At 33.7% G+C, this 16443-nt stretch overlaps 2 protein-coding genes across 2 annotated transcripts in view; one reads left to right on the top strand and one right to left on the bottom strand.

Moving 5' to 3' along the window:
* Positions 1-265: 265 nt before the first annotated feature.
* Adss (adenylosuccinate synthetase) lies at positions 266-15658 on the bottom strand. Its single transcript, XM_031987812.2, has 6 exons — positions 15354-15658; positions 4890-4992; positions 2462-2825; positions 1619-2011; positions 752-1008; positions 266-611 (listed from the first exon to the last, which is right to left on the bottom strand). The coding sequence occupies exons 1-6, from the start codon at positions 15534-15536 to the stop codon at positions 562-564; spliced, it is 1350 nt and encodes a 449-aa protein (XP_031843672.1). The 5' UTR covers positions 15537-15658; the 3' UTR covers positions 266-561.
* Positions 15624-16443, top strand: part of LOC116431829 (uncharacterized) — a 223503-nt gene continuing 222683 nt past the window's right edge. The window contains exon 1 of the mRNA XM_076365716.1: positions 15624-15829. The gene's annotated coding sequence lies outside the window, so the exon portion shown is untranslated. The remainder of the gene's footprint in view (positions 15830-16443) is intronic.

The raw sequence follows: 16443 nt of genomic DNA, 5'->3' as shown, positions 1-16443 counted from the left end.
TATTATGATAGTCAAATATGAAATATTTTTATGGTTTAGAAATTTAATCTTAATGATGAAATCATTTATTACTTAAGAAGGAAAATACTTTACTAATGAATTCAATTTTATCGTTCGATGATTTATTACATATATATTTGGATATATATTATTTTAATTTATCTTGTACTTAACAATATAAACTACACATGTATACTTAAATTATTAGAAAATACTCCTTACTTACTTGAGGACAATAACAAGGATTAGGTATTATGTAAAAGAATTTTCAAATAAATATATTTTAATTAACATATCTTATTTTACATTCAAACAATGGATAACATGATTTACATGAATTATCCAGTATGGAGGAGCTCAAAGAAATGAGACTTCAAGATTAGTTCTTCAATTATTCAATACTACTAAATTCAAAAGCTTAATGCTATGATTCTCTTTGTCGTGTAGCCCTGTGCGCTTATTTTATCATTTCCTTTAACAAATTAAATTTATCGCCAAACGAGTAGCGAACTGAATAAACGGACAAACACATTTCCATTGCAGTAATTGATAAGTGTAACGTCAAAGTGTAATTACACTTTCTCGACCTGCGCCTACGCCAATCCATTTAACTGAAATTAATATTGTCATTTCTAAAGTCGTGTAAATCTACCATTGCAGAATAGCATGATAAATATAATTGTCAAATTCTATTGAACACTGTATAAAATTATCTAAGCAAATTGATAAACAATATTTCATAAAATATTACCTGGTATACCAAGATGTTCCTCTATTAATTGTATGTATTTTCTAGCATTAGAAGGCAGTTTTTCTAATGAACGTACACCTTCTGTAGTTGACTGCCAGCCATCGATACTTTCATAAATTACCTCTACTTTTGCTAAATCAGAAGTACTACTTGGAAAATAATCAATTTCCTTTCCATTCAATCGATATCCTACACCAATTTGAATTTTTGGTAGGGTATCTAATATATCTAATTTAGTCAAACATATAGACGTATATCTAGAACAAATAAAAAAAAGTCAGTAATATTTTTAACTTACATTATCTTTTAATATTCATCTCTATTAATGTACCCTATTATATCAACCGTTTCCAACCTTTATGCTAGTACGCCTTTCTAAAAAAATTTTTTTTCCTGCGCCTCCCTATCTTTTGATAGATACAATAATATAGACACGTTTTAAATAATAATAACTTTATTACAAAATAAACATTACTTCCCTGAATTTGTACTATTACGTTACAATATGAAGTTTATTTATTTCTAGGTATTATGGTAGGAACATTCATTTTTTATTAAAAATTCTGGTGCCTCCCAGGTTGGAAACCATGGTACTATATATAAGTTTAACCCCTTGCACTCCCAAAATTTTCAAGACATTAATAGTTCATTTCTATAGAGGAACTTTCAAGAACCTCAAATTTCGCTTCGGAAAAGGAAAATTACAGGTATTCCTGGATTTTAAAAATTTCTTTTGTCAATTTGTATTCCAATAAAAAGAAGAATTTTACAATTTGAAATGAATCATATATCTGTGAAATTATGTCTCTATAGCAGAGCCAGCCGAGTGGAAAGGGTTAAGTATAAAAAATGATAAATATTCCTTACCCATTCACCATTGCAGTGAATTTTAGAAGGGTTAAATCTAACCAACCACACCGTCTCTTTCTGTTAGTGGTGACTCCATATTCGTGACCTCTTTTCTGTAAAAGATCACCTGTGGTGTCTGAAAGTTCAGTGGGGAATGGTCCGTCACCCACCCTTGTTGTGTATGCTTTAACAACCCCGATGACCTCTCCTATATAAGAAGGTGGAAGTCCGAGACCAGTGCATACTCCACCTATACTACAGTTGGAGCTGGTAACATACGGATACGTCCCAAAGTCAATGTCCAGCATTGCAGCGTTTGCACCCTCTACTATAACTTTCTTTCCTTCGCGTAATGCTTGATGTAAATACTGAACAGTTTCTTTGACTAACGGTCGTATCCTTTCCGCATATCTGCAAACAGAAGGAAGAGATTATGATTTGATTGTTCAAAAGATTACATTTAAACAAAACCTTCTTATTCTGTTCTTCAAATTTATAGAATGACATTTATATTTATAGACAATATAAAAATTTTCTATGGAATACATACAAATTTTGTTTTGTAATGTTTCTTAGCAAATATGAATTTTTTCTCTTGAACCGACAGGCTCTATTTACGCGATTTTCCTTCGCGTAAAACGAACCCGCGTGGAACGGATTTTCGCGTAAATCGAGGGTCAGGTGTATTGTATCATAGAAGTATTAATTCCCGTATTTACTTCTTCTCAAGAATAAAGTGAATAATTCAATTTTCATTTAAATATTAATACTAAAAGAATTTAACGGTTGTTATTTCTTTTGTTCTTTTATTACAGATTAATACTAGGTTCTGTTCGAGATAATAAATGTGAAAATACGCACTCTTTGTACCGTTGAAGCTCAGCTTTCACGTCAACCTGTAGCGCGGGGAACATTTTTTGATACGACGACACCAGCGATTCGAACTTTTGCGAGAACTTATCAAAGTTTCCAAGAAGATCGCCAATTCTAAGTCCATTTCTAGCCGCTTTGCTCGAGTACGTTGGTCCAATTCCTTTCTTAGTAGTGCCAAGTGATTGCGTACCTTTTTCCAATTCTTGTAGACCATCGACTTGCTGGTGAAAATCAAAGACCATGTGCGCACGATCGGATATTACTAATCGTTCTTGCCAGTTTTTCAAACCTTTCGCTTCGTTGCTCTCCAATTCTTCGAAGAGGCCTGGCAGGTGTATCACCACTCCGTTTCCTGAAAGATATCTATTGTAGTATTTTTAGTATTTTGATTGTGTCGTATCAAACGTGTGTTACAATTTTATCTACTTCTATTATTTATTTTGTTTATATACTAATAGGGCGAGGGCCGGAGGCGACAACATGGTAATGCTCCGGAACTGCGAGAAAAGTTATTTATAGAACATTTTAGTCACTAGATAATAAACCATGTTTATTCATTTATTGTTAACTTATTTATCTTTTGTTTCTCCTTTATTGTACTATTTTGTTTCTCTTTCTATTGTTTCATTTTATTTCTTTTTTATTGGTATTTATTAAGTAAGCCGCATTATAATTTAGTCACCCTCGCCGCAAAGGCGTATTGTTGTATATACATTTATTAAAGAATAAACGCCTTTCATCTATTTTTAGTATTTTGATTGCGTCGTATCAAACGTGTGTTACAATTTAATCTCAACTTTCTAGCGGAAACGTTCTTTTAGATTCTCCGAGTCGTCTGAGAAACTAGCTGAATACAGAGCTTCTACTTTTTAAGTTAAGACAACGTTTCTTCCAGTTATTTCCCTCTCACCGTGTACAAGACGATGACGGGAGAATTATTGTAAAATTCAAGTGCAATGATGGATGAAAATTCAAGTATCTGTACAGTGAGAAAAATCAGAGAAAAGTAATCTTAGTCTGTATATGAATAATTTAATTTTCCTAGTGTAAGTAACGGTATTCGCATTGGTGTATGGATTATACATGATATATTAAATGATTTGCATAGAAATAATATATAATAACATAATACATAATACATTGTTTATTTTTTATAATTAAATGTTACTATAAATATCATGCAAAATTCATTGCGCCAAAATTATTCATTAGGAGAATTTCCATTTTAATTTCCTCACTGTACGAATACCATTATTCATCATTGTACATCTAACAGGACGCAGCAGAAGTTTTGTTTGCGCACCTCTAATTAAAAAAACATTAACGCGTACTTGACACACCTATACACACAAAAAAAAATGATGAAGTAATGCTGTGCGATCGATAATTAATGAATTATTTGCGTCGTACTTTCAGGGTTTGCGTATTCTCATTTCATTATAATCTATAAAATATGCCCGTAAATAAATATTTTTTACAGTTTGACGATAAGTTTCCAATGAAGAAAATATTTGATTAAAAAACAGTTCGAGTAGGAACGCATTTATTTCTGGAATCAAAAGGTCAGAAAAACGAACTTATCTCTAAATTATTGTTAAAGTATGAAAATATTGAAAGAGAAATATTCATTATGTTTAACCCTTTGCGCCCCGATTTTTATTCACAGGTGTGCTTTTCGGTGAAGATATTTTTCAAATACAATATATTGTTATGCCGTTTTCAATATTATTAATAAAAAAAAATAGGTTACACTGCTTTCTACAAACTAACTATTTTCCAAAGTGCACTTCAAATGAAACATTTCTAATAATACAGAATTATCGGGAAAAAAACTGCGAAAGGAATTTGGAGTGAAAAGGGTTAAGCAACGGTAAATTACAATTGAAAACTGAAATTCGTGATGGTGACGATAAGATACGTGTCACAGACAACTTTAAAAGAATTTTTACGATTCTCAACAGTTCAGAAAGCTATAAAACTCCAATGCAAACGATACAACAGGACGGATTAACGTTTGTCATAAAAATATTAAAGTTCACGTTATGAGTGGCGATGAAGTCATCGAAAGAATTGAAGATAATGTAAACGAAGGTCATGATAAAGTACCGTACGCTTTAACGTTCGCACGCATTCTATAGTATTTATTGTTCTGCGCAGAGTTAAACGATTGTACGGAACAAAGTACCATAAAAACTAACCAGAAGAATTGAAAGGTAAAAATGGTCACCGGAACACAGTGGTGCGTGATAACTAAGCGAGCATTAAGATTTTCCTAGGTGAAGTATTAGAATTCATAGGAGATTCGAGTCATTTGAATGTTTCCTAAAAATAATTCTTACAAAATCACGGCCGGGACCATTTTTAACGTGTCAACATTTTTATGGTGCATAAATTGTCGGGATAGAAATATACTTACCTATGAGTGACGTGCACTTGGCATTGATTATCCCACTGGGCAAAAGGTGGAAGTGAAATTCTGAACCGTCTACAACTACGGTATGCCCAGCATTGCTTCCTCCCTGAAAAATTAAAACAGACTCTCATGTTTCAATATATTTAAATATATTTAATTATACTACGAATGTTTAAAATGGAAGTTTGTATAACATATCTATATCCCATATATCCTATCGAAAACTAAGAGAACAATATAAGTACTTAAAGACTTTGCACTCGAAAGGCGACTCTAAAGTTTGAATATACTTATAAAGTTTGATATTCAATGTCAAATTTCATATAGTGCAACTGTAAATGAAATACTGAAATAGAATTTATTACCATTTATATTGTTTCCATTTATGTTAGTCATAAAAGGTATCATTATTTCATTAGAAAATTGCGAATGTATCCAACGAGAGAACTTTCGGGTGCAAAGGGTTAAAACACGTTAATCGAAGTCCTTCAAGTAAGGACACATAAATTTATACGGTTAAGTAAGATTGATTTACTCGAGCTCAATTTCGAAGCAATTCTTCCAATTTAAAATGTTTATTCGCATTTAGGTTATGTCTTTCATGCACGCGAGGAACGATAGAGAGAGCATTATCAAGGACATGAACATGACATCAAAATAATCGTACCTTCTTAACATGCAAATGGAATTAAGCAATTACAGTGGGAAAAGTATATACACGGTGTTTCTTTCAATATTTACACGCGATCGTTTTCTGACCTATTAAATACTAAAAAAAAAGAAACGTGAAATTTATAGGTGGAATTGTCAGTGTAGCGACTTCGTCACCACGTTTTTAATTGATTTGTCCGTCCGCGGTTCTCTGTCTTGAACCGGGTATATAACCCCGGTAAAACAGACAGACGCGGCGGACGGCATTTAAGCATTTTTGGAGCATTTTCGGCGCGCGGCATACAGCAGTAGACGAGCGACATCCGACTTTCGATTGGAACAGTAGAAAAACGGCATTTAGAGATTGCATTATTAACTGGAGCATCGTACCGCCGACGCGTGACTCTAAAAAGTACATCGTACAAGCGCGCTGTATAAAGATACGAATAAATATCAGATTTTGACCTTTCCGCGAACGCAAAACGTGGGTGTGAATTGTGTTTTACTGTCTCCTCAATAACACCTTACATCGCACCAAAGTCTGAAAATTTCGCGTTAATTTAAATAAAACCAAGACTTTTCCCCAAAACTGTTTGCAATTCTTCGATCCCGAACTTCTCAAAATAGTACCAGTTATAAGATAACGATTCAGTTTTAATTTAACCATACAACCCAATGAAACTTATCATCGAGACAATTGAAATATAAATTTATACCGCATCTTGCGGAAGAGAATCGTTTGCACGAAGTATAAGAAATTCGTAATCGATTAACACTTGAACTACCAGGAGAGTCAAAAAAAAAGATACTTCTTTGAAAAATGATTAATGAAGCTGATTTAGTAATACCTGAACTGAAATATGAGCCAATTGAAATCTTCATAAATCCACGTTTGTAGTATTCACAAAGAAATGTTCGAAAGTCAGTTTAAGTGCTCGGTAGTTCTAGTGTTAAATAGGACATCGAATTCATCCCTAAATGCACGAATTCCAAGCAGATAATAGAAAAATTGACGTTTCTATAATTAGATAACGAAAGTAATGAAATCTTAAACGAAATGTTTAAAAGTTAGTTTAAGTACTCGATAATTCTAATGTTAAATAGAAGGCCATCGAATTAATCCCTAAATGTATGAATTCCAAGCAGATAATAGAAAATAATTGACGTTTCTATAATTAGATAACGAAATTAATGAAATCTTAAACGAAATGTTTAAAGTCTCCTATGATTGTACACGTTTTCAGCGATAATTACAGTTATGACCGTTAGATCCATTGAAGTTAGAGGGTTAGAACTCTAAAGTAACCCTTATCGAAGGTCGCAAAGCTAGTAACAACAACTGGAATCCTCGTATCTACATCCGATTGGCGTGAAATTGTTGCACTACGCAGCGATCTGCTGTTACCATGTTATTAACATGACATTGCACGAATTTTCGTATCATGTTTCCCTTGATCAAACACGAACTGATGACGAACTGCGGTGACGGTTCCGTGAGTGGTACCGACAGGAAGTCGCTTTCGAGAACGACGAATCTGTAGATCGTTACGACGTCTATTATTGATCGAGGAATATAGACTGCTTGCGAGCAATAAAACATCACCGGTATTTAACCACATGCGCTGGAAATGAGATTTGGCAAGGTCTCACGCGAAGAGTTTGGTTTTTGCTCATTTTACGCAGACGTGTGCACCAATTTTGTGTATTAACCCTTTGCACTCGAGAGGATCTAGTGTTAAATCAAGCGGTGACTCTTGATTTGTGAACTATCGATCACTTAAAATGACATTTACAAGTTTCTTTATAAAAACCATAAGCGTACGTTTACTGACATTTCAATTGAGTTGTACTTCAGTTTTGCTATTACTGAACTGGTCTTGTTAATTATTCGTAGAAGTATCTGTAGCGTTTCAGTAATTTTAAAAAAAGAAATGAAATATAAGACATTTTAACCCATCTGGTAGTTCCGGTGTTAATACAACAAAACTATGAAGTTGAATATTTAGTATTTTAAAGTGAACTTTGTGTTGTTATGAGAAATATTTAAATGGATAGCTTTGTTGTTTAATTTATCTGTGAATTGTTAAATTAGTTTCAAACAATGTCATCTATGTCTCATCGGAAAATGTTGAGTATTTCCAGTGGAAATCTTTCGAGTGCAAAGGGTTAATAATTTTGTGCAGAGTTACATTTCGAAACAATCTAATATGCGTAATGCAATGAGATTATCAATGACAATTTTGGAACAAAAACGTCTGGACGTGCGTGGTACGTTTTTCCAGAGTAAGAGGTTGAAGTTTTCAATGTGACATTGCGGATGATCACTTAATTGTTCCGTATTTTCAAGTTTTCTAGAAGACATTCGCGTGTATAATGATGCAACCGGTTCGGACACGTAACTTACGAATGAAAGATACAGTTGTCACGATCAAACACTGAGAAAACTGAGAACCTTCGTGCCATTATACTGTAGATCAACGCTACAACTGTTCTAAACGAGTTTATTATCAAATGAAATACCATTTCCAACTTCGTGCCATTATTCTAAAGATATACACTGAATTGCCTGTGAGACGTCGGAAGTTGGAAATTATAATTTACAAGTACTCAATATTCTATTTCTTTTTTTATCGTTGTGTCACGTTATATTAACCCTTAACCCTTTGCCCTATGATTTATTTTCCAACTGTGATCGATACAACTTCATCACTAATGATTATTGAAAAAAGAAAAAAATCTGTGCATATTCTATGTCTACGTTTGCCCTGCAATATAATCATTGATGACAGAAGAATAATATCTAATTATAATTCAAAGTAATTGAGTAATATTTATATCAAATTCTATTGAAAAACGCGAAAAACTACTGTAACATAGATAACAAGCAGACACGGACACGCAGAAGTGACCTAGCACAATACTTAATGTTAATTGTAAATATTACAACAATAACAGTGATTAAAACAATAAAATGATGCCTACCGCCATATTGGCGGCATTGGATTCAGCAAGTCCCATGCCGCCATCTTGGCGGCATCGCTCCGTTAAGGGTTAATCTTTCGCACTCAGGAATATTTCTCTCTAATGTTCATAATTTTTTTTAAGAAAATGGTACTGTTTGCAACTAATAGAAAGATGTATATTGCATAAATTGAGGTGCAGAATTACTTTATTTCCACGTTACATGCGTTAATAGGTTATATAAAATTTAATATTGTATTTAGAACGTTAGCATTTCGCTGGGTGTACTTAAATGGCGACTGAAAGGCGCTTCTCGAGTGCAAAAGGTTAATACATTATTACAAAAACGTATTGTGTCTATAAAAACCCTCTCACAAAAATGATGAATGAATCGCTTCGATGCTACGAATATAAACGTTCGAAGAAAGATCGACGACGCGTTTTCTGGCTGTAACATCAGGAAGTGACGTTCCTCTCCGTTCTCGAATTTCAGCATTCCGCGCATTTTCTTCCAGAAATCCGTGACAGATAAAGCTTAGTAAATTAATCTTCAGAGACGTGAAATTATCATTCAGAGATGGAGTGAGCTAATGCGAGGAAAAGATAAGATTTTCTGGTCGTCTGGCGAAGTCAAACGTCGAACGATCGCAATTGATCCTGAACGACCTCGGGAGACCCTACGCCAATGAACTCGTCACGGAGTTCCATTTCAAACGGTTCCATTGAAATGGAAAACAAAGGTCAATTCGCAATCATAAAGACGTTCCACCTAATCAAGATATCGCTTCCGTTGCGGAACGTTCTTTTTCTGTTCTTCGAACGAATTTTCGCTCGGAACGCTTTGCTCGAACCATATGCGAAAAGAAAATGGCACACCCTGTGCGGTGCTCGCGTTACGCTTCGTTTGCCACGTGCATAAGGTTTATTCAAGGATACGGTTTGCATTTTTATCGGATCAGTATTTTTCAGAGATACAAAAATTTACATTTTCCTGGACGGCTGTTCGAGATCAAAGTTTTTACGATTGGGCGTTGTAACGTTGAATATTTATACGAAAATCTTGCGAGGATGTATGAATATGGAATCTGAAATAGTCTAATACCTTTCTAATTACTCAGTTTTGTTCTGTTAGATTTTCTTTATGGAATCTTAAGGAAAAATTGGGATTAATGAAAACTACAATACATTTTTAAACTGCGAGGGCAAAAATGGTACTTGAATAACATTACTTTCACGATTAAAGAATATTGTGAGATATACATACATATGTATATTTAAACATTCTTGCAATGAAAGAACACCAGAGGTAAAGTTAATGTTGAATGAAAATGAATGTTAATGTAAAATTTGTAGTTAAATCCTTAAAGTGCTTAAAAATGTCCGCGAAAAACGGGGGAAACAAATGAAATCGTCTCGTTTATTTTTTTCATTGATATTAAAAATAAAATATATACACCATTAGCAAATTTGCAAAAAGTAATGAATTTTAGGAAAAACATGTTGGCGGGGATAATAATACCAACATTTTTTATTCTTCAAGCACGAACGTTTCCTCTTAGGCAATGTCGCAATATCAGTGGTTATACTTTTAACACCTACAAATGACTTCTTTAACATATCGCTGCTAAACGTTCGGTTACTGTACTAACGGAGTACAAATATTTCGTTAACCATGAGATTTTTATTTGTTCTTCCCGCTATTTTGAACTGTATAATTACTCAACTTTACACAGGAGTACTTTGCTTCAATCTACAATAGAACATAAAAATATTTCTCTTGAAAAGATTCCAGTTAGCTTATATTTTAGATTAGGTCCATTTAACTCAATTTATTTAATAATTTCTCCGAAAATCATCTGTGCCTTTTCAATAACTGTGAAAGAGACGAGAATGGGCCATTTTGTCCCATCTTGTAGTTACAACGTTAAACCAAATGGCAGCTAGAGTTGCCTCTCGAGTGCAAAGGGTTAATTTTCTCCCAAAGTGAAACAAAAAAAGTTTCAGTTGTCTAACGGTAAAATAGGACACCCAGTATACTTAGTATCTATCATACGACTATCGTAGTACGTCATATCGTACGAAGGCAGCTTTAACGCTACAACTAGCGAACACTAAGAGTGATTCGTTTGTCATAAAAATTAAGAGTACATTTCTTGGGATTCGAAGCACAAAAGTGTCTTTATCATTTTACAATAAGTATTACTCAACTCTTTTGGAATCAAATGAAATATTCTTTTGTCACCAATAGAGCAAACAAGTATAGAATACACCTAGTATTTTCCCCTTTTTTCAATAAATTATTAACACAAGAACTACCTGACGGTAGTTGGTGTAAAATGGCTAGTTTTAATTTTCTTATTTAGTAATTATTGATATCTTAAAAGTATCAAATATTCGAAGTAATTTTGAAAATAAGTTTCATTTCTCCATATTAATTGTATTAAATGCTTGGCAGTTCTTGTCTTAATTAACAGTCAAAATGGCTGTTTTCTACTCTTTTGTTTCGCAATTATTGATATTTTCAAAGCATTGAATATTCTAAATAATCTTGAAAATAAGTAGTTTCACTTGGATACTACAACGAATGTCTGAAGAAACTGGAAATAATCAACTGTTACAATTTTTATAAAGATTACATGTCAATCGTATTAAAAGCTCGGCAGTTCTAATTAATGGCAAACTAGATAGTTGAGAGGTAAATCGCAGAACAAGGGATTAATAGTTCTAAAATAAGAATCTCGAAATTAGTCATTTCGACAAATCCGGTAGTTCTAGCGATAGGTTTCCCAACCATAGCGACGTTGTTGAAAAAGTGTACAAAGCGAGAGTCATGTTCGACACTGTCCCAAAAATGGCATTGACCCCCTTGACCGTAGCGTAAATCCAGACGGTAATCGAGGCTGGCGTCGCAACAATGCCAGTAGACGTAAAAAAAAAGTATATAAAAAGGAATGACCTAATCCAAATTTAAAATCAATGGGATATTTATGGGTACTTCTCTGTCGCAAGATTATAATTAGCACAATTGACTGGATACTAACTTCTTTACAGTGGATGGCTAGGATCGTTTGCATTTATCTTTATTATTAACGAATTTTTAGTTTCCTCGATTATTTATCTTAAATCATTGTAAAACAAATCGCCTCTGGTCGTTATTATTCGACTGTGTACGTATTCTTGATCGAATAATCAACGTTTCAATGGCCACTGTATGAGTAAAACATATTTCCTGTGTTACTTTAGCTAAGCTCGTTGGATTTATTATCTGGATCGTGGATCCTATCAACAATTTGGAGGAGCTAAAAAATGTTCTACTTCATTGTAGGTCCAAATTTACTTTGAAGCTCATAAGTTGCTAATGGCAAAATGTCTTGTTGCTTTGATGCATGCGCAATGTGTTCATTGAACTTTATTGAATTAATCTAGATATCTTCATCACGAGTCTCAGTAGTTATCGTATAAGAAGCAAGAGGTTAATAAAATATTCAACTAAAAAATGTATACACATTCAAAAAAATCTCTGAAATAAACTTCGAGCAGTGAAAGATAAAAAAATCACGTCTCCTGTAAATGACAAACAAAATCAGAAGTTCTTTTTGCATGGAACATGCTCCTCTACTTTCGCAAATAGAATTCCTACAAACGAACCAGTCGGCCAGATGCCTCGATTCAAGCGCGTCGCTCTGTACATGACACACCGCGTGAAAAAATCAATGTACACTTTGTAGTGTAAGATATTGTTTAAGTCCGTAGATAACAGAAGTAAACAGAACTGGAAAGCGACGAACGTATCGACTTTAGTCGTGACTATCACGGGTTTGCACGAATCCGCGCGACGCGCAACGAAGATTAGATTTTCCTGTAAAATCCGCAAGTAATAGGAACACTATATACCAGGTAGACAACATGGGCATGATGACTGTTTTCGTCATAGAAATGTTTGAATGTAATATATGAGCCACTCATTTGGCAAATCGATTAAATCCACAGAACAAAAAGCAGAGGAATGTGACGCTCGCTTAAATTACACAAAATCTGCTCGGCTAAATTTCACTGCGCCACTGTTACTCTTCCCTCACTACTCACTGTCTTGAGCTCAGAGTAACGTGATCCTAGTAGACAGGGATAGAAAGTGAATACAATGAGGCGAAGAGACAGACACAGGTCAAACAGATATATAAACATGCAATAAAGAATATTCAATTGCAATAATTTTAATATTATCTTCTCGATCGTAGTATCGATGGAATATCGAGATTCTCCAGATTAAAATGAGTCCACACACGATGGTAATCGGTCTAGTTTTATCGATTCCGTGGAAACGAACCTTTAATTTCGTTAATTACACCAAGTCGGTGAAACTAGTCCGATTACCATCGTGTTTGGACTCATTTTAACCGCGACAATCTCAGAAACTCACTGGCACTATATTTAAGAAGGTAAGGTTAAAATTACTGCAATTGAAATTTTCTTCGTTGCATGTTTATATTTGACGCGCGCGGCGTCGCCTTTAAGTCCCGCGTCTCGACCCTCGATGCTCAACAGACTATCTATCCCGCTTCCGCTCACTATATCAATTCTCTGTCTTCGTCAGGCTGTGCTGGAGTTAACTCCTGGAAGGAAATAGCTTCCTCCTGTTTTTTTCTGCTCGGTTAAATTCCACTGCTCCTGAACCCGAAATATGAATTAAACCGAGCATCGCTGTATACGCATGCTAGCACACTCGGAGATATAATGTTCCTGTAAAATACCGATGCGAGTATTTAAAATGTTTACACAATATCTGGAAAAGTCCCAAGATCCAACCTGGTGTTCATTTCTCGCGGCTACTCAGCAAATTCTTCAAAAATAAAAGGGGAACTTAAGAATGTGGTTCAACAAATGCAGGAATCGAGGATTTTAGACGGAAAAATTTACGACGAAGTCACCGAAAGGAAGAAATTTGATAGTCGCAATATCTAAAATGGCATGAATCAGTAATTTTGATCATCGATGCAAGATCCTACGCAATGGATGGGGTGAGTTGAAGCAGTCTTCCGGTTGAAGTGAGCAAAACGTTTTATTTTTGGATATTACAAAGGCTTGGCAGTTTAAGTATATCGATAGCTAATTTATAATGCTAACGGACCGTCGATCTCGTAACGAGTACTCGGAAATGTGAGATTTTCATGTTTGAGAATTCGCCTTCAATGGTCCGGTCAAATTCGGAGGTTGAAAAAAAAATGTTTTGTATTCGATTTAATTTGTCGGATTTAAAAATGTTTGTCATTTCACTGAATGACAATAAACCACTAACACTATGGAGATCTAAATATCTTTCATTAATGATACAATTATAGAAAATATTCGAAAATTGAATTATTGTCGTATTAACATAACGTTGAAGACTATAGTTGTAACTTTTATTTTAATATTGAAAATGGGAGGAATACGATTTGCATAAATTTTTGTGTAAATAATATTATAAATTATTTACATATGAATATTTGTATGATGGAAAAGGTAATGTGGTGTGATAACATAAACTATTTTATTATCTTCGAAATTGGGTTTGAGATCTGTTGGTAGTAATAATAATGATTTTGAATTGAAGTACTAAGTCTCATAACTTATTTATTATTCTGGTGTTTGAGTAATTAATTGTTTGTAGTTGTTAAAAAGAATGTTACATTTTGAAGAACTTAAAACTTTTCATAAGTTTTAATAATGATTTAATTAACTTTATTGTAAAATAGAAAGTATTGTCTATATTATAGTGAATGAAGTAAATGAAATAAAAAATTTTACTGTATTAGTTGCTTATATGGCAATTAATGCTTAAGTTTGTGAAACCTATTGAAGCTATAAGGTAATGCAAATGTTGATTAACCTTCTGCGAATCTAAAAATAAATAATAATTCTTTGAAAATTGATATATGCAATTTACATTGAATATTACAATAAATATCTGAAAGGCAAGATATTATGCAGTTGAAATCAAGTTATAAATATGAGGGCTATAAATGAATTAATAAAATAACATGAGGATAACATTAAGGATGAAATTTACGAGTTTAATATTTAATAGCGACAGTTGTTATATAAGACAATAACAACTACTCTTAAGATTATCACACATATTAACGTGAGGCATAGCAATTCCCTTTGATTCCATAATATGAGCCTCGACTGTCTAATGCAAAGGTCTATCGTATAATGCTAGTCTACTAAATTAGTGAACAGTAATCATATATCCCCTAGCCAGAATAAAACCGATAAACAAACAAAGGTAAACAAAGGAGCATGAAAATAAAGGGTGTTGCAGCAATGCAAAATTCCGTGGATCACAATTTTTCTATGCATAATAACAAATACCGCACCTACACACAAAAAGGTAAACAACAGAAATATGGTTAAAAAACGATATCGCGTCGAGAATTACCAATTACAAAATTGTTTTAACGAATTAAAAGTGACAACTGTCACGAGTGTAAAGTAACAAAAATAGAAAACGATTGCACAGTTACAAATTAAAATATGAAAATAGAAGACGGCATTTGAATAATCACGTGCTAAGGAAGGAGGGGAAAGATGACGGCACGAGGAGAGCAAAGGGGAGAAATAGGAGGGAAAAGAAGACAGTGCGTGCGTGCGTGCGAGGGAGAGAGAGAGAGGGAAGAGGAAATGCTTCCCTCACAACTTCAAAATAAACAATAAAATGAATGAAAATTTCACTAACAATAGGAAAAGAAATGTACCGGGTTTTTAAGGCGGCGGATAGATGAGTAAATTGTAATTTCTACAGAGCTGTGTATCAGCGAATTAGCATTAAAAAGAAAAAAAGGTAGGCGGCAAAGGAAAAGATGGCGGACTCACCTGACACCTGCAGACGACGTCAGCATCCATTGCAAGCATATCAACGACCTTGCCTTTACCCTCGTCGCCCCATTGCGCGCCGAGAACGACAGTAACTTTCGCAGAGGCATTTGATAAACGTTGTTTTTTTCTTGGCGAAGCGAGAACGCCATCCCCGTTTGTTTGTTGGACGGAACGCTGCATCTTCGAATACGAAAGAGTTCGTAAATTTTATAGGAATTGAACAAACTGCGCGCGCATACGCAAAGGCAGGATTCGTCGCGCAACTGCTCTAACGTAGACTGATATAGAATAGCTCGGTTAGCTTATACTTCTTACTCGAACGAAACGACATCTAGTAGGAAATATTAAAGATTACGTAAACAAGAAATGCTATAGATTGCATATTCATTCATAGTCGCCGTGATACAACATAAACTTGAAAGTTTAGGTAATTATCTGAAACGTGCAAAGAGAAGTGATTATATTTTTCAATGGTATGATCCAGTCATTTTTTAAAGCGAAATCATTTTATATTAATTAAAAAATAAATATTACGAGGTGTTTATTAATAACGTGAATAATCATAGCATATTTTCTTCATTCGGATTAAAAATAAATCTTATGTAAAACATAATGGCGATCTGCATGTCACATGGACAGATTCTCATTGGTTCAGTGTATTTTGAACAGGACCGTATTATGTTCTTAATGAACCCTAGCACAATCCAGCGAACGGAATTCTGATTATATTGTAGTTTTTAATTGAATGTTACATTAAATTCTTCCAACTTCTGATCACTTATTATTTTATTAAATTCTACACTCAATCAATTGTTTATTAGTGAAATAAGCTTCTTATCAATAATAGGTATATATTACTATACATATCAGTATTATTATCTTTATGTGGATGTCACATGGTTTTGTTTACATCAGATTCGTTTGTAATAAGAAAAGAATATTATATTATTCATTTAATTAATTCTAACAGTTTGATTATCTATACGTTACATTATCCATAAGAAACTTTTATCATAATATTCTTTAAGATTTATCGAAATCATTTTTATAGATTACACTCTTGTATTTGTTCTTCTTATTTGTATTG

The sequence above is a fragment of the Nomia melanderi genome, chromosome 3, assembly GCF_051020985.1.
Source record: "Nomia melanderi isolate GNS246 chromosome 3, iyNomMela1, whole genome shotgun sequence".
Classification (NCBI taxonomy): Eukaryota; Metazoa; Arthropoda; class Insecta; order Hymenoptera; family Halictidae; genus Nomia; species Nomia melanderi.
Note: the sequence above shows the minus strand (reverse complement) of the source record. Positions and strands in the feature narration are given on the sequence as shown.